Genomic DNA, 23,524 nt, shown 5'->3' with positions numbered 1-23,524 from the left:
TCCTTCAAGCTTACAACTTCTCTCCTCAGTTGCTAGAACTATTGATTCTACCTCTGAATCCTCTCATCAACTCTTTCCCTTGATTGCTACTGCCACTACCATAATTCAAACCCCCATTACTTTCCACCTAGATCATGGCAATATCATCTTAATTATGCTTAGTATGCCTCTCATGATCTCAGTATCCACCCCACCAATTCATCTCACACAGTGCTGCCAGCTTACAAAGGCACGGCTCTGCTCACATTACCCTTCCGCTCAACAATCTCAGTTCCCCAGTGGTCACTGAATAGCAGAAAGACATCTAAACCAGTCACTCAAAGGAATCCTTGAGCTTGCCCTAATCAATAACTCCTAACAGGTTTTAAAATGGGAATGCTGGTTCCCCAATATCTAAATATTTTCTTTCTTTCTATTCATATTGAAAACTCTCTTGAATCAACATCAGGTAGAAGACAATTGCTTGCAAGGAAACAAAGAGATCTGCAGGAGTTCCAGGAATGCTGTGCATTTAAGATGAGAACAAGCACCACAAAAATGACCATAGTTACATGTGCTTCAGCTCCGATAAATTCTACACTGATTACTAATTCAATATCATTCTCAAATACTTACAGGAGTAAATGAGAGCTGGAAAAAGCGTTTCATTTCTCTCCTGAGCTGTTTCAACCAGCATACGAAGTGGACCTTTCGGACACAAAACAGCCACTAAATCTAGAAAAAGAAAAACATAAAAGACATCTGATAAAATGTATGGGCTAAACTTGTAAATGGGTGTTAGGGAGGAATTAACGAAGGAAAAAAGTTTAATGTTTTTTGTCTCTTTTTACACAAAAAGACGTTGAATGAATATGAAATAAATGGCAGGTGAACTGGTGGGGGTGGGGGAGACAACATAAACAAAATAAAACGACACAGAACATCTGTAAAAATTTCATTTGGGTTTGACTGCTATTTGCTTAGTGTACAGTGTATCGTTACTGGGGTATAGGAATAAGTCTTCCCAGTTTAAAGGAAAGCTGCAGAGATAATGATGAGATAGACTATTTTAAGCAGTTGTCAACCTACAGTGAGCAGAAACAGGGAGAAGTCACTTCTAAACTAATCACGGATATGAACTATAAATTAAAAAGATTACTCTGAGATGAATTTAATAAAGGGGATTTGACTGAACTTTTCAAAATATGAAGAGCAGAGTAGAAGAAATTCATCCCTTCTCCTTTTTAAAAGCAGTATTACGTACTACTGAGAAGTATTTGAAGTAAGAGGGCAGTAAATTTAAATAAAACAAAATAATAACTCTTTGCGAGATAAAGTTTATTACTTCTTTACTCTTTGGTCACAAATATTCAGGTCTCAGAACATATGTGGTGCTGAAAAGTAGCTTATTTTACAAAAATAATAAATCAGAGAGGAAACAATATGCCTGTTATTCCTGTTTATACCACCATTTCTTTCGATCAACTGCACTTTTTCTTTCATTCTCTGTCATGAAAATTCAGAATATAGGCCGGGCGCAGTGGCTCACTCCTGCAATCCCAGCACTTTGGGAGGCCGAGGTGTGCGGATCACAAGGTCAGGAGATCAAGACCATCCTGGCTAATACGGTGAAACCCCGTCTCTACTAAAAAATACAAAAAATTAGCTGGGTGTGGTGGCGGGTGCCTGTAGTCCCAGCTACTCGGGAGGCTGAGGCAGGAGAACGGCGTGAACCCGGGAAGCGGAGCTTGCAGTGCACCGAGATCGCGCCACTGCACTCCAGCCTGGGCAATACAGTGAGACTCCGTCTCAAAAAAAAAAAAAAAGAAAGAAAGAAAGAAAGAAAGAAAGAAAATTCAGAATATAAAAATATAATTTTAAACACTGAAAAATATAAAACAGGTATAGCTAAACTTGTAAAGGAAGAATTGATAGCTTGTGTTGACATTATTGTCACTTAAATGCATTTACATTTAAAAATTTCATGTCTTGCCAGGCACAGTGGCTTATGCTTGTAATTCCAGCACTTAGGGGAGGCTGAGGCAGCAGATCGCTCGTGCTCAGGAGTTTGAGACCAGTCTGGCCAAGATGGCAAAACCCCATCTCTACCAAAAATACAAAAAATTAGCAGCTCATGGTGGCAGGTGCCTATAGTCCCAGCTACTCAGGAAGCTGAGGTGGGAGGATTGCTTGAGCCCTGGAGGTGGAGGCTGCGGTGAGCCAAGATGGCGCCACTGCCTAGGTGACAAAGTAAGACCCTGCCTCAAAAAAAAAAAAAAAAAAAAAAAAAAAAATTTCATGCCTCAAAGTGGTCATGTCTCTTCATATAATAATATATATGTACAATATAATATAGTATATATAGAACTATAATATAATATAGTACAGTAATAAAACACACATACACAAAGAAATCTCTACTCTCACCACTTCTACTTCAATTTGTTTGAATGAGAAGTCTGCCCTGCTCTGAAGTGATGAGATTTTCAACTTGTTTGACTCTGCCACATTCGGTACTATTTCAGTTTTATGATACACTCTCCCTTAAAGAATTGCTAAATGATAAATCTGCTTATTTTTTAGAGCAATTAAATTAAAATTGCTTTTGCTTTGAAAATTTCAGAACTTTTTTGACAAATTAAATCTTGAAACCTTGTAAAAATGGAGCCGAGAATCACTACTCTAAACATTGGGTACAAAAATCTGTTTAAAAGGAACTCAAAGCTCTGTAGAGATACTCATTTGTATGATGTGCAGACAGAATGGAGGGTTGATGGTAAAAATATTGTAATACGGTGAAAAGAATATTGGACTTGGGATTCAGATTCGAGATCAGAGTTTAAGCTTAGGCAAATAATTTACCTCTGTAAACTTCAAGTTTCTTAGCAGTAAAACAGGGATAATAACTGCCTTGATACTTCATAGGATTATACAAAAATATAACACTGGGCTGGGCATAGTGGCTCACACCTGTAATCTCAGCACTTTGGGAGGCTGCTTGAGGCTAGGAGGTCAACACCAACCTGTGCCTGTAGTCTTATCTACTCGGGAGGCTGAGACAGGAGGACTGCTTGAGCCCAGGCTTTTGAAGCTACAGTGAGCTGTAATCGTGCCACTTCACTCCAGCCTGGGAGACAGAGTGAGATCCTGTTTCTTAAAACAGAAAAAATTTACTGATAGACATTGTTCTAAGTGTATTATTGTATTAAATGGATCATTTAATTTAATCTTCATAACTGACATAGGAGTTGAGTAACTTGTGCGGTCAAATAGCTAGTAAGTGATGAATAGGCTGGGCGCAGTGGCTCACGCCTGTAATCCCAGCACTTTGGGAGGCTGAGGCGGGCAGATCACTTGAGGTCAGGAGTTTGAGACCAGCCTGGCCAACATGGCAAAACCTCGTCTCTACTAAAAATACAAAAATTAGCTGGGCGTGGTGGTGCGCACTTGTAGTCCCAGCTACTCGGAAGGCTGAGGCAGGAGAATCGCTTGACCCCGGGAGGTAGAGGTTGTAGTGAGCTGAGATCACGCCACCGCACTCCAGCCTGGGCAACAAAGTGAGACTCTATCTCAAAAAAAATAAAAATAAAAAGTGATGAGTAGAATTTGAACCCAGACATTCTGTCTCTAGACCTGGCATTCTTACTCACAGCTAAGCAAGAATAGATGGTTACTTTGCAAACCATCAAGTACTATACAACATAAGGTAATTATGAAAGTCAGAGAGAGTATATGACTTCTATAGTTCCACAACTGATTACTCAAATACAAGAACAGAACCAGTTCAATCCTATTTCCACAGACTTCTTCGTCAATCAAATGAGGATGATGTTTCCTATTACAGGCCACCAAACATTTTAGTAAGTATGTAAATAATGACAAAAGTGTATGGCCAGGCCGGGCACAGTGGCTCATGCCTGTAATCCCAACACTTTGGGAGGCCGAGGCAGGTGAATCATGAGGTCAGGAGATCGAGATCATCCTGGCTAACATGGTGAAACCCCGTCTCTACTACAAATACAAAAAAATAGCCGGGCGTGGTGGCAGATGCCTGTAGTCCCAGCTACTTGGGAGGCTGAGGCAGGAGAATGGCATGAACCTGGGAGGCGAAGCTTGCAGTGAGCCAAGATCACGCCACTGCACTCCAGTCTGGGCGACAGAGCCAGACTCCGTCTTGAAAAAAAAAAAAAAAAAAGTGTATGGTCAGGCATGGTGGCTCATGCTTGTAATCCCAACACTTTGGCAGGCCAAGGTGGGAGGATCGCTTGAGGCCAGGAGTTCCGGACAAGCCTGGGAATCACAGTGAGATATCATCTCTGCAAAAAAAAAAAAAATTTTTTTTTTTAATTAGGCATGGGAGTGCATGCCTGTAGTTCTATCTACTTTGAAGGCGGAGGTGGGAGGATTGTTTGAGCCCAGGACAAGGGTTTGAGGCTGCAGTAAGCCACATTCATGCCACTGTACTCTAGCGTGGATGACAGAGAGAGATCCTGTCTTTGGAAGAAAAAAACAAAAAGAAAAAAAAAGAGTATGGCCATGGCCTTATAATATAGAAGGGGTCACAATTAATCTCTGAAAATGGATCTCTTTTTGGCTTTCATACAAGGCAACAGCCACAGAGTACGTACCTGAAAGCTGCCTGGGTTAATGGCTGGAGTATGTTCTAACTGTTCAGGACCCATGTCACACTGGTGGTTACAGAATGTGAATCTCACACTGTCCAAATCAGTTTTATTTTTAAAAGAATAATTCTATACATTACCTTATAAAAAGTAGGTAACCTAATTTTGATTTTAAAAGTGAATTGAGGCCAGATGCAGTGGCTCACACCTATAATCCCAATACCTTGAGAGGCCAAGGTAGGAGGATTGCTTGAGCCCAAGAGTTCAAGACCAGCCTAGGCAATATAGCAAGACGTTCTCTCTACAAAAAATAAAAAAGTTAGTCAGGCATGGTGGTGCACACCTGTAGTTCTAGCTACTTGAGAGGCTGAAGTGGGAGGATCGCATGAGCCCGGGAGTTCAAGGTTGCAGTGAGCTATGACTGCGCCACTGCACCCCAGCCTGGGTGACACAGCAAGACTTTGTCTCAAAAAAAAGAAAAAAGCTTCTGCAGTAAGATATAAAGGAAAAAAATCGTTTAAAAAATGAATTGAGCATTTTGTGTGTCTACCACTCTGCTTGTGCTTTTTTTTTTTTGCTTTTTTTTTTTGAGACAGAGTCTTGCTCTGTCACCCAGGCTAGAGTGCAGTGGCACCATCTCGGCTCACTGCAACCTCCACTTCACTTCCTGGGTTCAACTAATTCTCCTGCCTCAGCCTCTCAAGTAGCTGGGAATACAGGGGTATGCCACCACACCCAGCTAATTTTTATATTTTTAGTAGAGACGGGGTTTCACCATATTGGCCAGCTTGTCAAAACCTCAAAATTCTTGAAAAACCAAATTTTTTTCAGACAAGGTCTTGTTCTATCACCCAGGCTGGAATACAGCGATGCAATCATGGCTCACTGCAGCCTTGACCTCCTGGGCTCAATCGATCCTCCCACCTCAGCCTCCTAAGTAGCTGGAACTACAGGTGTGCACCACCATGCCCGGCTAATTTTTGTATTTTCTGTAGATACGAGGTTTTGCCATGTTGCCCAGGCTGGTCCTGAACTCTGGGCTTAGGTGATCTGCCCGCCTCAGCCTCCCAAAGTGCTAAGATTACAGGCATGAGCTACCATGCCCAGCCGAAATCTTCAAATGAAAAAGTTACTATAGCTAATTAATGATTTACTGAAGAGTTATGGGATGTACACGTTACCATTTTCTCTAAATCAAGATAAAGAGACTAGGAAAGAAAACACTCCAGTGGGGCATTCCTGTGACAAACAAATTATCAGTCTTGGGTTTTACCATATACTGAAATCACAGCCAAGATGAGCCACGCAGTCCATTCAGGGAGGTACTTGATAAACACCAGGGCCATGAGGGCACTAATCATAATGAGATATGCCTGCTGGAGTCGAAGTGGACCTTTCCAGTGAATGGAAATCATTCCCACCACACCAAAATTCCAGATCAGGAGTGCAACAGTAATGTAGTCCACAGCAACGTTATAGGTTTTAAACACTTCCCTGAAAAAAAATTACACAGATTTTAAAAGATTTATGTACAATAATTTTCACCAAAACATTATTTAGAATAATGTGATGGCTCCCAAACATTAGATATTAATATCCCACCTTTATAATTTTACCATAACCTATATCAACTGTGCTATTATTTATTTAATACTTCCCTTTAAATTAATTTACTTTTTTTGTTTGTTTTTGTTTTTGTTTTTGAGCCAGGGTCTCATTTTGTTGCCCAGGCTGGAGTAAAGTGGTGCAATCACGGCTCACTGCAGTCTTGACCTCCGGAGATCGGGTGGTCTTCCAGCTCAGCCTCCTAAGTAGCTGGGACAACAGGTGTGTGCCACTATGCCCAGCTAATTTTTCTAATTTTTTTTGTACAGATAGGGTTTCAACATGTTGCCCAGGCTGGTCTAAAACTCCTGGGTTCAAGCAATCCACCCATCTCAGCCTCCCAAAGTGCTGGGATTATAAGCATGAGCCATGGTGCCTGGCCAATTAATTCACTTTTTTCCCTCAAGTTGAACAATTCACTTTTTTTTTCCCAAGCTGAACTTTTTCTTAATAGGAAGCTCTGTATCATTCATACAAATGGGAAACCAGTTGCACAGGCCATAACTATAAAAATGAGTATGAACAGGAAAAAAGATCATATAATACCTAAAATGCCATACTATACTATGCCATAATATACTTTGGGAAATATTAGTTTAAAACATCTGAAATTAGAAAAAATTAAACATGTGCTAATAAATTTTATAGCTAGGACATAAATTTTCATACAATGAGATTTAGCAGTCATTAAAAATAGATATATGCAGGCTAGGCACAGTGGCTCACACTCTAATCCCAGCACTTTGGGAGGCTGAGGTGAGAGGATCACTTGAGGCCAGGAATTCCAGACGAGCCTGGGCAACACAGTGAGACTCTATCACTACAAAAAAATTTTAAAATTAGCTAAAGGTGATGGCACATGCCTGCAGTCCCAGCTACTCAGGAGGCTGGGGCAGGAAGATAGCTTGAGCCTGGGAGTTGGAGGCTGTGTGAGCTATGATCACACTACTGCACTCCAGCCTGGGCAACAGAGCAAGACCCTAACACTAAAAAAGAAAAGAAAAAAATATATATATATGTATATATATTGGAATTTCAAAGTGGGAGATAAATCATTTTTCCAGACAGTATCTGAAACCCAAAGTTTATGTTTAAATAAAGGTGTGCTTTCTTTCACCTTCAAAGCGGGAGAAGAATCATCATACACACACACACACTTATACATACACATATACACAAATACATTTTTTAATACACACATATAAACATGGAGTATAGGCGTAACACACTGTTGCTTGAAAAAATATAGGATCCCATTTATGATCCCATTTATGCAAAGTAGTGTGAGAGAAGAGTAGATGAGAAATTGATATATTAATTCCTGAAAGGATGACAGGACTTATCTTTAGGTGGTGGGAATCTGGTCATTTTTCTTCTTTATAATCTTATATAATGTCTTTTTTAAAAAAACAATGAATGTTAAGTATTTTTAAAATGAAGAAAATGCTATTTTAATTCTGGGGAGGCAAAATCCACCATCTAACAAGAGATTGCAACTGTAGAAGATGCCTGAGGTAACTGAGGAGAAAGCAAGCACGCCTTTAGGCATAAACTTTGAGTTTCAGGTACCATCCAAAAAGATGATTCCTCTCCCACTTTGAAATTCCAAAATAGAGTAAGCATTGAAATTTCTGGACAATGTAGATATTTATATTAAGCATTTCCAGTATCCTCGAACTAAAAAACAAAAACAAAAACAATCTATTTATTAATCTTTGGCTAGGTAACACATGAATAAGATATAAAATTCACAACAGATACTGTGAAAAGTAGGTTTTCTCCCCACTGTGCCCCATGGTTCCCCTCTCTAGAGGAAAGCACTATTTTTTCTTGAGATGGGGTCTTGCTATGTTGCCCAGGCTGGCTATGAACTCCTAGGCTCAAGAAATCCTCCTGTCTCCACCTCCAAAAATGTTGAGATTACAGGTGTGAGCCACCGTGCCTGACTGGAAAGCACTACTATTAATTTCATGTACATCCTTCCAGAAAGTCTATACATGTCATATGTATACTTTTCTACTTGACACAAATGATAGCATATTTTAATTTTTTTTTTTTTTTTTAAATAGAGACAAGGTCTGACTGTCACCCTGGATAGAGGGCACAGTCACAGTTCACTGCAGCCCCAAAGTCCTTGGCTCAAGTGATCCTCCTGCCTCAGCCTCCCAAGCAGCTGGGGCTACAGGCATGCACCACCACGCCTGGCTAAGTTTTGTATTTTTTGTAGAGGTGGAGTTTGAACCATGTTGCCCAGGATGGTCTAGAACCCCTGGGCTCAAAGGATCCTCCCACCTCGGCCTCCCAAATAGGTGAGATTACAAGTGTGAGCCACCACACCCAGCCTTAAAATTCTCAATAGATCTTGCATATTATCTTTTTTACCCCTCTAAGCTGTCAGTTTATTCACTTAAAATATCTATTTCTTCAGAAGCAGGAGCAGGGACTGCTGGACCTCAGTATCCCCTGCCTTCCTCTGCACAGCCTGCACTAGCAGCTCTGAGTACAATGTACATAAGGAGGGGTAACCTGAGCTGGAGAGGGCCTGGAGCCACATCAGACCCATCCACCCCGTTGCTGGCCTACAACTGGCTGTGGATCCAAAGGAAGGTAGAGGCCAGCTCAGTCTACACCTGCTACTGCTCAGTGCCCACCCGGTCAAGGGAGACCAACACATGGTAAAGGTCAAGGGCTTCTTAGAAGGCAGTCAGCAGCCTGTGCAAGATGTTCTCCACACTGCTCAGCTTAAGGGGAGCTGGGGGCAGGACCTCAGCTGGCATCTCTGCTTCACCAGTGTCCAGAGCTTGCACAATTCTTGTTTACTCGTAGATATTTAATCTTTTTTGCTGCTATCATAAATGGGACTTGTCCTTTTATTATGTTTTCTAACTAGTTGTTTATGTGAAGGTTATTGATTTGTGTTTTCATTTTATTTTTTTGAAATGGAGTTTCACTCTTGTTGCCCAGGCGGGAGTGCAATGGTGCGATCTCGGCTCACAGCAACCTCCATCTCCCAGGTTCACGTCACTCTCCTGCCTCAGCCTCCAGAGTAGCTGGAATTACAGGCACCCACCACCACGCCTGGCTAATTTTTTGTATTTTTAGTAGAGGTGGGTTTTCACCATGTTGGCCAGTCTGGTCTCGAACTCCTGACCTCAGGTGAACCACCCGCCTCGGCCTCCCAAAGTGCTGGGATTACAGGCATGAGCCACAGCACCCAGACAGGTGACTTTTGTTTAATTTTGTAATCAATTAATTGCCTTACCAAACTTACTTAGTAATTTGAATTGGTTTTCAGTTAGTTCTAAAACAAAGTAAACCATCATTTTATCTCCAAATATTGGTAATTTAACCTTCTTTTCCAAATTATATAGTTCGTATTTCTTTCTCTTGTTTAATTGTGTTTGCTAGTCCCTCCAGAGCAATGCTAGATAATTGGTGATAAAGAAAACTTTCATCTCAGCCAGGCACAGTGGCTCATGCCTGTAATCCCAGCATTTTGGGAGGCGGAGGCAGGCGGATCACCTGAGGTCAAGAGTTTGAGACCAGCCTGGCCAACATGGTGAAACCCCTGCTCTACTAAAAATGCAAAAATTAGCCGGGCATAGTGGCAGGCGCCTGTAATCCCAGCTACTTGGGAGGCCTTGAGGCAGGAGAATCGCTTGACCCAGGAGGCAGAAGTTCCCGTGAGCCGAGATCACACCACTGCACTCCAGCCTGGATGACAGAGTGAGACTCTGTCTCAGAAAAAACAAAATAAAAAACAAACAAACAAAAAAAAGAAAGAAAAGAAAACCTCCATCTCATTCCTGACCTTAATAGGCAAGCTTCTAGCTTCCCTATGAGGATGACATTGGCCTTTAGAATGAGATGCATACATTTTATAATGTTAGAGATTTAGTTATTTATTTACTTTTAGAGACTGAGTCACCCAGCCTGGGGTGCAGTGGTGCAATCATAGCTCACTGCAGCCTTGAATTCCTGGGCTCAAGCCATCCTCCCGCCTTAGTCTCCCATGCAGCTAGAACTACACGCACACACCACAACTGGCTAATTTATTTTTTGTAGAGGCAAAGTCTTGTTATGTTGCGCACGTTGGTATCCAACTTTCAACCTCAAGCTATCCTCCTACCTTAGCCTCCCAGAGTATTGAGATTATAAACATGAGCCACCACACCCGACCCCGTCTATTTATTAAGGAATCTGATCAAGAACAGGAATCTTATCAAATGCCTTTTAGCACATACAGAGATGATGATCTAGTAATATGGCAACTTATAACGAACCATTCTGCAAACAAACTCCACTTGGTCAAATGTATTATTATGGCAGGGTGCGGTGGCTCAGGCCTGTAATCCCAGCACTTTGAGAGGCCAAGGCGGGCGGATCACGAGGTCAGGAGATCGAGACCATCCTGGCCAACACGGTGAAACCCTGTCTCTACTAAAAATGCAAAAATTAGCTGGGCATGGTGGTGCGCACCTGTAGTCCCAGTTACTCGGGGGGCTGAGGCAGGAGAATCGCTTGCATCCAGGAGGTGGGGGTTGCAGTGAGCCGAGGTCATGCCACTGCACTCCAGCCTGGGCGACAGCGTGAGACTCAAAAAAAAGTGTTATTCTTTTCATCTGTTGCTGAATTCTCTTAATATTTGTTATTCTTTTGAGATCAATAAATATAACCGACCAATAGTTTTCTTTTACTTGATAACTTGCAGGGCTTTAGTTATCAATGTTATGCTGGCTTCATAAAATTAATCTGGAAGCTTTTTTTCTTTTTATATGTTCTGGAACACTTAGTATTAGAGTTACCATTCCTTTAAGGTTTAACAGAATTTCCCCATTAATCCACTGGGGCCTGGTACTATTGTTATTTGTGCAGGTGGGGTGGAAACTTCTTCAGTAACTTTCTGTACCTCTTCTTTGCTCTGTTTAGATTTTCTCTCTCTTCAGGGGTCAGTTTTGATAACTTTTTTTCTAGAATATCATCCATTTCACATAGATTCTCATATTTGCTTCTTCTGTCTGTGGTTATTTCCCTTAATCCTCTACCAAAGAAATAACTCTCCAATTTATTTATTAGTTTGACTACCTCTTCATATTTAAGAGCTAGTGCAATTGTTTACAAACTGTATTCTGCCACTTGAGCTGAGAAAATGGCCAGGCTGGCACATCTCTGAGCTTCACTATTCTCTTTGACAGACTAGATCTACTTTTTTCTATATTATATATGAAAATTTCATATAAGATTTCATTTGAAAGAAAAAAGAGTCACTGATAAAAAACAATATAGAAGTATGAAAATCAATTATTCTGGTTTTTATACATTCTTAAAACCCCTTCTTAACGTTCTGATGCACAGACTTCTACTAGAAGAATAATCTTCAAAAAGGCTTAGAATTAACTGTAGTCTTAAGTTCTTTCAGTTCTACTTATTATAAGCAAGAAGCAACAGAAGAATGTCTCAATTAGTAATACTGACTAGTCTTTTATATACCAAGTATGACCTATATGTGGAAACAATTAAAACTTCAGCGTAATTCATCAACAAAGTACATGGCTTTACGTGATAGCTACACAGCACAAAAGTAGTTAATTCTGAAAGACAGACCAAAAATTTCACAACTTACCCCAAGTAAATGAATGAAAAAAAGAACAGCAACAATAGAGATGATATAATAAGCCAGGCATGGATGACCTAGAAAAGAAAGCATTTCAATATAATTAACAGGTCCCACAACCCTTAAAAAGTACAGATTTTTTTTTTTCTTTTTTGAGACAGGGTCTCACTTTGTCGCCCAGACTGGAGTGCAGTGGCACGATCTCAGCTCACTGCAACCTCTGCCTCCTGGGTTCAAGCAATTCTCGTGCTTAAGCCTCCTGAGTAGGTGGAACCACGCGTGCGCGCCACCACGCTAGGCTAATTTTTGTATTTTTAGTAGAGACAGGGTTTCGCCATGTTGCCCAGGCTGGTCTCAAATTCCTGACCTCAAGTGATCCGCCTGCCTCAGGCTCCCAAAGTGCTGAGATTACAGATGTGCACCACCACGCCCAGCCCACATCTCTCTTTAAAACAACTTTATAAAATAGTACAATTTGGCAAAGGCCAACAGAATGGCTTTACCTAGATATTGGTACTCCTTGGACATTTGAATATTCTTTTTTTTTTTTTTTTTTTCTGAGACGGAGTTTCGCTCTTGTTGCCCAGAATGGAGTGCAATGGTGCAATCTCGGCTCACCACAACCTCCGCCTCCAGGGTTCAAGCAATTCTCCTGCCTCAGCCTCCCAAGTAGCTGGGATTACAGACATGTGCCACCACACCTGGCTAATTCTGTATTTTTAGTAGAGACAGAGTTTCTCCATGTTGGTCAGGCTGGTCTCAAACTCCCGACCTCAGGTGATCCACCTGCCTTGGCCTCCCAAAGTGCTAGGATTACAGGTTGCCACCGCACCTAGCCAACATTTGAATATTCTAAATTATATCCAGATACAACAAAGTTGTTTCTGGTGTTCTTCCACAAAAATTTTCCAACATTTTGTTACAAAAATGTTCGAACACACAGCAAAATTTAATTAATTTTACAGTGAACACCCATATATCACCTAGAGTCTACCATTCATATTTTGCAGTACTTGGTTTATAAAATTTCTGTCTAGCTCCTCATCCATTAGTCTTTGTTATTATTAATACATATCAAAGTAAACTGAGAGGTCGGGCGCGGTGACTCATGCCTGTAATCCCAGCACTTTGGGAGGCCAAGGCAGGCGGATCATGAGGTCAGGAGTTCAAGACCAGCCTGGCCAATATGGTGAACCTCATCTCTACTAAAAATACAAAAATTAGCCAGGCATAGTGGCACACACCTGCAGTCCCAGCTATTCGGGAGGCTGAGGCAGGAGAATCACTTCAACCCGAGAGGCAGAGGTTGTGGAGAGCTGAGATCGTGCCACTGCACTCCAGCCTGAGCAACAGAGCGAGACTCCATCTCGAAAAAACACAAAAGGTAAGCTGAGAACACCTGTACATTTCCCTCCAAATATTTCCACTTTAGCCTAAATTTTATCTCACTCTTTAAAACTTGTCTGTCTTGGCCAAGACAGACAATACCAGTGGGAGATGTACACTGGGATTCCATATTAAGCTTTAAATTAAGGACCAGAGTAAATATTAAATAATCGAAATTCTCATCTTTCTTGAGAGATGCTTTTCACCTTGGTTTTTTGGCAAGGGAAGAAGGAGATGTTCTTATTTATTTCTTTTTTTAATTTTATTTATTTATTTTTGGGAGATGAAGCCTCACTTTGTCGCCCAGGCTGGAGTGCAGTAGCACGGTCTTGGCTCACTGCAACCTCCACCTCCCAGATTCAAGCAATTCTTCTGCCTTAGCCTCCCGAGTAGCTGGGATTACAGGCACCCACCACCAACACCCAGGTAATTTTTGTATTAGAGATGAAGTTTCACCATGTTGGCCAGGCTGGTCTTGAACTCCTGATCTCAAGTGATCCACCCTCCTTAGCCTCCCACAGTGCTGGGATTACAGGCGTGAGCCACCGTGCCCGGCCTAATTTTAATTTTTTTAACTGTAGCTTATAGGAGCCCCCAAATATTTTTTTTTAATTATTTTTTGAGATAGGGCCTCACTGTGTTGCCCAGGCTGGGGTACAGTGGCATGATCGTAGCTCACTGCAATCTCGAACCACTGGGCTCAAGCCATACTCCCACCTCAGCCTCCCTAGTACCTAGGACTATAGGCGTGGGTACACCACCATGCCTGGCTAATTTTTTAATTTTTTTTTTTTTTTTTTTTGTAGAGGTGGGGGTCTCACTCTGTTGCCCAAGCTGGTTTTGAACTCCTGGCTTCAAGTGATCCTCTGGTCTCAGCCATACTGGTGAGAGTCACCGTGCCCAGTCTTGGTTATTTTAAAAATAGCATTTTTCTGAATCAAAAGTAACATATGCTTATAACACTTAAGAAACACAGAAACACTAAAAGAAGAAAACTATTCTAAAGGCCAGTGACAACCAAAATTAATACCAACATTTCCCTTTCAGGCCAGGCACAGTGGCTCACGCCTGTTATCCCAGCAGTTTGGGAGGCTGAGACAGGTGGATTGCCTGAGGTCAGGAGTTCAAGACCAGCCTGACCAACATGCCAAAACCCCGTCTCTACTAAAAATACGAACATTAGCTAGGCGTGGTGGCAGGCGCCTGTAGTCACAGCTACCAGGGAGGTTGAGGTGGGAGGATTGCTTGAACCCAGGAGGTGTAGGTTGCAGTGAGCCGAGACAGTGCCACTACATTCCAGCCTGAGTGACAAAGTGAGACATTGTCTCAAAAAAACAATATGAAACAAAACAAAACCGTTTCCCTTTCAGACATGTTTTCTATCTGCACGTATAGGCGTGTGTAAAGACCTTAACAGTGAGAATCAACTAGTGTACTGTTTACATTCTGCTTTCACAAATGTAATCTTTTATTACAAACATATTCTCATGCCACCAAATATTATTTGAAAATATGATTTTTTTTTAAGAGACTGGGGTCTCACTATGTTTCCCAGGCTAGACTGGAAAACCTGGGCTCGAGCAATCATCTCGTCTCAGGGTCCCAAGTAACTGGGTCTACAGGTCCGTGCCACTGCACCTGGCGTGAAACTATGATTGATTGACTAATCGATTGATTGATTTTGAGATGGAGTTTTGCTCTTGTTGCCCAGGCTGGAGTGCAATGGCGCAATCTCACCGCAACCTCCGCCTCCCAGATTCAAGCAATTCTCCTGCCTCAGCCTCCTGAGTAGCTGGGATTACAGGCACTTGCCACCACGCCCAGCTAATTTTTTTATATTTTTAGTAGAGACAGGATTTCTCCATGTTGGTCAGGCTGGTCTCGAACTTCCGACCTCAGGTGATCCGCCCACCTCAGCCTCCCAAAGTGCTGGGATTACAGGCATGAGCCACCACGCCCAGCTGAAACTATGATTTTTAAATGACAAAATAATAGTCTACTCATACGGATAAACCCACAATTGAACCTTTGCCTTATGCATGGAATCTGTATTGTTTTCCCTTTCTTTCCCCAATTTTAATTTACATTAAAATGAACATCCTACTTCACAAATATTTTTCTGCATTTCTAATTCCTTCTTTAGAATATATCATAAAAGCAAAATTACTAAATCAAAGTGTACAAACTTTTTCTAATTACTGATTTAATTAATACACACTGGCTTAGTTACTTGACAAAAAAAGACTAATCTTGACAAAGTCAATATGTCAAATATGTTAATTTGTTATTTTCATATGCATTTCTTTTATTACTGTGTTATACACACACATTTCAACAGGCCTTTCTCATCTTGCAAAAATCCCTAGTTCAGCTTTCCTGTGCTAAAGGGTATGAAAGAAAACAGCCCTGTTGTTTTACAGTACACAACAGTATCTTCTCTAAACCCTAAACTATCAAGGCCAGAAATCATGACTTTAATAAGTTATAGTTCCTTTTATAACAAATTATGTATAATAATTAACTGCCTTTCCTGTTTTTAACATTTTAAGGTTTGGTCTTTTAGCTTCTAGGGCTTGCCACAGACATTGCATAACCAACCACTGATATGAGAAATCCTCAGGGTTTATTTCCAAACAGGCTCTGGCAAGTTACTGAATCTCTGACTCAAAAGATCCTTTTACTTATACTGGGTGTCAAAGTAAACAACTTGTTTCTATATAATTGTTTGTGCGTGCTAAGACTTGAACATTAAAAAACATCATAACACAAATGAACAAGTAAATGTGGAGATCTGGCTGAATACAAACCTCTTAAACTGTCTAAAATGAAGGATAAGGCTGGGCGTGGTGGCTCAGGCCTGTAGTCCCAGCACTTTGGGAGGCCGAAGCCAGTGGATCACCTGAGGTCAGAAGTTCGAGACCAGCCTGGGCAACATGGGGAACCCTCATCTCTACTAAAAATGCAAAAATTAGCCAGGCATGGTGGCGTGTCCCAGTAATTCCAACTACTTGGGAGGCTGAGGCAGGAGAATCACTTGAACCCAGGAGGCAGAGGTTGCGGTGAGCCAAGATCATGCCACTACACTCCAGCCTGGGCGAGAGACTGAGACTCCGTCTCAAAAATAAAATAAAATAAAATGAAGGATGGATAAAAGATGCACAAATGTGACAAAAAATATATTAAGAAAGGTTCCAGATAAGATGGAGTAAGCACCTTCCACTCTCTCTATCCCACTGAACAGTTACAAAACCTGGGCAGAAAGCAGGCAGCAGCTGGTTGCAAAAGATGAAAAGTAATGAGAGGCAGGTGGGCTGGGGAATTAGAAGTACTAGCAGTGAGCTGACCACTTTTTTTCCTCCACCTGTACTCATTACAACCTGAGTGGGCATTAGCAAGACAATGGGAGCTCCAGAAGACCTCTAGTTCTGGCTTGAGGATCAGGAAAGAGGTCTCCTAACACCCAGAGAGTGTAAAAATCCAGTTTTTCTTCCTTTTTTTTTGGAGACAGTCTCGCACTGTAGCTCAGGCTGGAGTGCAGTGGCACGATCTTGGCTCACTGCAACCTCCGCCTCCCGGGTTCAAGCAATACTCCTGCCTCAGCCTCCTGAGTAACTGGAACTACAGGCGCCCACCACCACGCCTGGCTAATTTTTTGTATTTTAGTAGAGACAGGTTTTCACTGTGTTGCCTAGGCTGGTCATAAACTCATGAGCTCAGGCAATCTGCCCGCCTTGGCCTCCCAAAGTGTTAGGATTACAGGCGTGAGCCACCACACCCGGCATTCTTTCCCCTTTTCTCCATTCTCGTATGCCCAGTCCTCACACAATCCTGTGGTGGTGGCAGAAGCCTAAAATTCAGAGGGAGGGAATCCTTACTCTGACTGGAGGAATGTCAGTCCCGAGAGAGTGGGGCAAATAGCCCTTGCTTTATTTCTCTCTCTCCTCCCACATTTTGGCCCTGACTTTAGGAAGATAAAGTCCACTTTTGGCTGCAGCAATGGAAAAGGGAAACCCAAGAAACCACAGGGAGATCACAGAAAGAAAGAAACTCATGAAAGCAATCTCTTAAAGCTTTTATAAACTTGTGGGTCCATTCCCAAGGTGAGTGGGTATGGATATGATCCTCCACAGTACACACTGACCCTGACAACCGAATTACAAACAGAACACCACTATACCAGTCCCAGACTAGTGACTGGGTGGCATATACATGGGGCAGATCTGAGCAACACTGCAAAGGCTTTGACAAGGCTGGCTGGACCTAACCCAATCAGATCAATTGGCCAATAAAACAAAAATATCAACATCCTTAGAGCATAAAAACGCTCCAAGAAGTAAGGGCAAACACTCTTAAAATGAAAGTTTTAAGTTTCAGAATAAAAAAATGTAAAGAAGGGCTATATAGGAATTTTAGAACTAAAAATAAAATAACCAAAAACATTTTACTGAATAGGTTTACTAACAAAATGCAAATTTCAAGAAACTTGAAGACAGATCAATAGAAATTATCTAAGCAGAACAATAGTGAAAAAAATTGGAAAATAAATAGAGCCTCAGAAACCTGTGGAATAAAAAGTTATTTGTGTCGTCACTCCCAGAAGAGGGTAAAGAGCCAAGCACGGTGGCTCACGTCTGTAATCCCAGCACTTTGGGAGGCTGAGGGAGACCGATCACTTGAGGCCAGGGGTTTAAGACCAACCTGGCCAACATGGTGAAACCCCATCTCTAATAAAAATACAAAAATTAGCTGGGCATGGTAGCACATCTCTGTAATCCCAGGTACTTGGGAGGCTGAGGCTGCAGTGAGCCGAAATCACATCACTGCACTCCAGCCTGGGTGACAAAGCGAGACTCGGTCTCAAAAAAAAAAAAAAAAAAAAAAAAGGGCCGGGTGTGGTGGCTCACACCTGTAACCCAGCACTTTGGGAGGCCCAGGCAGGCGCAATACTTAAGGCCAGGAGTTCAAGACCAGCCTGGTCAATGTGGTAAAACCCCATCTCTACTAAAAATTAACAAAATCAGCCAGGCATGGTGGCAGGCACCCGTAATCCCAGCACTTTGGGAGGCTGAGGCAGGAGAATCACTTGAACCGGGAAGGCAGAGGTTGCAGTGAGCCAAGATGGCGCCACTGCACTCCAGCCTGGGTGACAGAGTGAGACTCTGTCTCAAAAAAAAAAAAAAAAGAGAGTAAAGAATGTGGTAAAGAAAAAATTTGAAGAAATAATGGTTGAAAAATTTTCCAAATTTGGTAGAAGACATAAACCCAGAGATTCGAAAAGCTTAGTGAACTCCAAACAGAATGAACAAAGAAATCCTCACACAGTCCCATAATTAAACTGCTGAAAAGAAAAAGAAAATTTTGAAAGTGACCAGAACAAAACAATGTATTACTTTTAGAAGAACAGTGATTCGAATGACTGATTTTTATCAGAAACCATGGAGGCTGAAAGAAAGCAGAACAGCATTTTTTAAATGCTGAAAAGGGGAACATCAAGACGATTTTCTGCCCAGTAACAATATCCTTCAGTAATAAAGGTAAAATTAAAACATCCTAAGGGGAAGAAAAATTAAAACAAATTGAGGCCAGCTGCCTTCTCTAAGCATTACTAAAGGAAGATGTTCAGACAGAGGGCAAATAATACTAGAAGAAAACGGCTGTCCTGGCATAGCGGCTCATGCCTGTAATCCTAGCACTCTTGCCTAGGTGACAAAGCAAGATTTTATCTCAAAACAAAAACAAAAACAAAAACACACACACAAAAAAACCCCAGCAAAGCAGTCCTACTGATGATAATGAAATGGTATGCTACCATTTCGATTTATATGCTACCAGGTATCTGAGTAGAAGAGATATGCAAAGGAGAAAACAAACCAACCATGGGCCCTTCTGGGCTAAAAATACTACATTAAAAGTTATATTTAAGGATGAAAATTTAAACCATGAGATTAAAATATAATTTCCCAAGAAGTAATGGGAGAGACGAAAAAGTCCATCATCTGAGAGTCATGGCTGGTTAGCTTTAGGAAACTGCAAAAAGGACCAAAGTAGGAAGAAAAGCAAAAGCCAGAATCAGTGTCAAGCGGGAGGCAATAAATAAGTCAAATGGCAATAAGGTCCAGAAAAATTAGGTTCAAAAAGGTCAGCAGAGATGACCAAAGGAAAAACTGGTAACCACATGATACGCAGTTTCCATGGAGGCATGAAAAGAGAACCCACACTTCAGGGAGCTGAGGACTGAATTTGAGAGGAATCTTATGTAATAGCTATGTGTGTCAATCCAGGCCAAACTCTGGACTCAAATGTCCATTCTGACCCATTAGGCTCTGACCCACACTAGCTGTGTGACCCCTGCCTCAGTGCCTCATCCATAAAACTGGGATAATAGTAGGGGTTACCTCAAAGAGCTAGTGTTTAATTAAAACAAGGCAGATGTAAAGCTATACTGTCATGTACATGTCACTGCCCAAGATTGGGAAAACCTTTACATGCTTAAAAGCAGAGAAAAGAAGAGGTAGTTTAGAGATGGTGTTTTCTCTTTCATGTGTGAAAATATGAAAACAGAAAAATTAAATAATTTCCTAAGATTACTAGGAGAAAGAACTCTGAGTCCAGAGCTCCACCTATCCAACTACACAGGTATTTTGTAAGGGAAAGGCAGGAAATCTGGATGTAAATTCTAGATTATAAGAAAGAAAAAGTAGAATTCCACCCTCCAATAAAATCTGAGAAATAAACAGAAGAACAAAAGTATAATGGGATCCTGGTAAAAGTCACAAGGTCAGTCTACTAAAGCAGGGAAACTAAAGGCAAGTAAACACGTGCAGACAAAAAAAGGGATAAAGAAAAGGAATTAAGAAACTAGCATTTTTAAAGTGGGGGAGGTGAATGCTTCCCAGCATGGGTTTATATCACTTGCTTTTTGGCCTTCTGAGTGTTGGTAACAACCTGTCATCATCACACATACCTGTCATCTTTAATGGTCTCCATACATTACTAACAGATTATACAGATGGCCATCACTTAACACTTCCACTCACTCAAATGTTCAACATGCAAGGTTAAACTCTGTATAAGCTTAAAGTTCACAAGCATTGAAAAGGTATGTGATATTACTAGTAACCAACTAAATGCAAATTAAGACATTTTCTTTACCTATAAAAACCAGCACAGTTTTAAAAAGAAATTCAGCACTGGTGGGGTACGACAGATACTCTCATTCACTACTGGTGTTAAGTACAAATTGATATAAGCTTTTTGAAAACGAGATTTTGAATACCAAGACAGTTATAAATATGTAGATAATTTGCCCCAGAAATTCTACTTCTAGGATTTTACCCTAAGGAAATAACTTGAAAAACTGAAAAAGCTCTAAGCATAAAGACAGATATTACTGTTTTTTAAAATAGTGAAACACTAGAAACAAATGTCCAACACCAGGGACATTTGAGAAGTAAATTACAAGGCACTTCAATCAAATATCTCATAGCCATAGAAATATTTTCTAAGAATTTATAATAGAAAAAATGTTCACACCAAAGTAAAAGGACACATATTGATTATACATTTTAACCATGTTAGAAAAGTATACAGAAATAAATACTAGAAGGAAACAGAGTAGACTCCTACATTTGGAAAGTTAATTTTTTTTTTTTTTGGAAGAGATAGGTCTTACTATGTTGCTCAGGCTGGTCTCAAACCCCTGACCTCGGCCAGGTATGGTGGCTCACGCCTGTAATCCCAGCCCTTGCGAGGCCGAGGTGGGTGGATCACCTGAGGTCAGGAGTTCTAGACCAGCCTGGCCAACACGGTAAAACCCAGTCTCTACTAAAAATACAAAAATTAGCCGGGCGTGGTGGCAGGCACCTGTAATCCCAGCTACTCGGGGGGATGAGGCAGAAGAATCGCTTGAACCCAGGAGGCACAGCTTGCAGTGAGCCAAGATCGCACTCCAGCCTGCGGGACAAGAGCGAGACAAAAAAACAAAAAAAACTCCTGACCTCAAGCAATCCTCCTGCCTTGGCCTCCCAAAGTGCTGGGATTACAGGCATGAGCCACCATGCCTGGCCGAACATTTATAATTTCTATTATTTGAAAATGACCTTAAAAGGTGCATGACTTGTGATAATGTGTAATTTTTTCTAAGGTATGAGTCTGAAACGTGCTAGTTGGCTGAAACTCAGCAGTAGATCACTTTGGCAAAAGAGCGAGCTAGGGGAGGAGAGGCTGAGAAGGGTGGGTCTGTGTCTTTCCTGTACAACCTCCCAGCGCCCGACTTCCCAAGGAAGGAAGTAGTACAGTGGAGATGGTGAGAGGGTGCATGGTGGCTACCAGTTTAGGCAAGGTGTGACCAGTCACCAGTGAGTTTAATACCAGCATCTGAAGATGGCTTTATTGTTCTGTACTCCAATATAAAAATCTGATTTTAGTTATACCGTATTTTATAGGGACCATTATATCCTACAGTGTTATTTGTGAATGAGGAGATTCATAAAGGTCTTAGAGTATATTTCTTCAGTATACTGTCAATCAAAATATTAAAACCACTTAGGGCTGGGCGCAGTGGCTCATGCCTGTAATCCCAGCACTTTGGGAGACCAAGGTGGGCAGATCACTTGAGGCCAGGAGTTCGAGACCAGTATGGTCAACATGGTGAAACCCCGTCTCTACTAAAAATACAAAAATTAGCCGAGTGTGGTGGCACACGCCTGTAATCCCAGCTATTTGGGAGGCAGAGGCAGGAGAATCGCTTGAAACTGGTGGGTTGAGTCTGCAGTGAGCCAAAATCGTGCCACTGCACTTCACTCCAGCCTGGGTGACAGGGCAAGGCCCTGCTTCAACAAACAAACAAACAAACAAAAACCCACTTAGATTGTGCTATTATATGAAAATGTTTATTTTTCAGTTACAACTTTTTTTGTTTTCTGCTTTTATTTTTTGAGACAATGGCCTAAAAAGGCATTGAAATCCAAAATAACATAAATTATCACTAAATCTTGATAACTAATCATAATATATATATTTTACACTAATTTTTTCATGACATATAGATTCCATGCGTATAAAATACTTCCAATATTTGTTTTTTGTTTTCTTTAATAGAGGCAGGGTCTTGCTACATTGCCCAAGCTGCTTGTGAACTCCTGGGCCCAAGCGATCCTCCTGCCTCAGCCTCTGAGCCTGGCATTACACATGCACCTGGCTTCCTTTTTGTATTTTTTGAATGTTCCACAGTGAGGAGGAAGAAAACTAAAAATTAACTTATCTCTAGAAGACAAAACATTTTTTCTTTCCTAGATCAGTTAAGTTACTGTGACAAGAATACCTAACCATAAGAAGAACAGGGTGGAAAGCAAAGATCTGTGTCTCATGCTCACCTTATAGCACCTGTATTTATACAGAACCACCAGGAGGATAGTCATGACAACAATGACACTGATCATGATGGCAGCATTCAGAATTGAGTGCAGGGCTCTCTGGCCCACAGTCTCGGTATCTTCTGTGAATGGGGTATAGATTCTACAATAAAACAAACACAAAAGCCCTAGGTCAGTGTTAATGGAGATCACCAACCACATTACCACCTCCAACACAGAATTTTCTTTTTCTCAATTCAATTCGTATCTTATAAGTCACTTTTCCCCAACTCACCAATCCAGCTAAGAATTTTTAACCTGAGAAAAACAGCTACACTCTAAAATTGCTTCAAAGAAAATGTCTAACATATGGAAAGAAGGACTTACATGTGAAGCAGACACTGGCTCCATCTAGTGGGTGCTTTATATTGAAATAATTATAATACCTCATCAAATTTTTTTGGCTACAGCTTATTAGGAACTTGTTATAGAACCAGATTCTGCCACAGAAACCACGTGGGCTGACAAGTGGTTGTCAGAAGAAAGGTAATATGGCTTATAATTAGTGCCTCTCATCTGCAGAGTAATTGCAACTGGAGTTGTCTTAAGATAATGTCACATATCTATCTTCCCCTTGTTTCTCATTCACAGAAAAACATTTTTATTCCAGGTGCCAATATTCCCAGCCAAAAAGACTTTACTTCTGACTCCCTTATATTTAGGATGGCTATGAGAACAAGTAAGGGCAATGACTTCTAGGGAGATGTGTTGTGTATGGAACTTCTAAGAAAGGAGAGAATTCTGCTGACATGTCCTATGTTCTTTTCTCCCCTACTCCTTCCTACTGTCAGAATGAAGGCTAGGGCTCCAGCCTGGACCCTGAAGTAAGCTAGAGGTTAGAAGCTAAAGAAGAAAGAAGGAGATTGAGTCCTTGATGAATGTGAAGCCACTGTACTAATCTGGGC

At 41.3% G+C, this 23,524-nt stretch overlaps 1 protein-coding gene across 9 annotated transcripts in view; it reads right to left on the bottom strand.

Moving 5' to 3' along the window:
• PSEN1 (presenilin 1) overlaps positions 1–23,524 on the bottom strand; it is an 80,735-nt gene that overhangs the window by 19,598 nt on the left and 37,613 nt on the right. For all 9 annotated transcript variants that reach the window (XM_031001701.3, XM_031001698.3, XM_031001702.3 and 6 more), the window contains 4 exons: positions 22,581–22,722; positions 11,830–11,897; positions 5,875–6,095; positions 616–714 (listed from right to left, as the gene is read on the bottom strand). In XM_031001701.3, the coding sequence (XP_030857561.2) occupies positions 616–714; positions 5,875–6,095; positions 11,830–11,897; positions 22,581–22,722 (530 nt within the window). The remainder of the gene's footprint in view (positions 1–615; positions 715–5,874; positions 6,096–11,829; positions 11,898–22,580; positions 22,723–23,524) is intronic.

The sequence above is a fragment of the Gorilla gorilla genome, chromosome 15, assembly GCF_029281585.2.
Source record: "Gorilla gorilla gorilla isolate KB3781 chromosome 15, NHGRI_mGorGor1-v2.1_pri, whole genome shotgun sequence".
NCBI classification, from domain to species: Eukaryota; Metazoa; Chordata; class Mammalia; order Primates; family Hominidae; genus Gorilla; species Gorilla gorilla.
The sequence above is the reverse complement of the archived record's forward strand: the minus strand, read 5'-3'. Positions and strand labels throughout refer to the sequence as shown.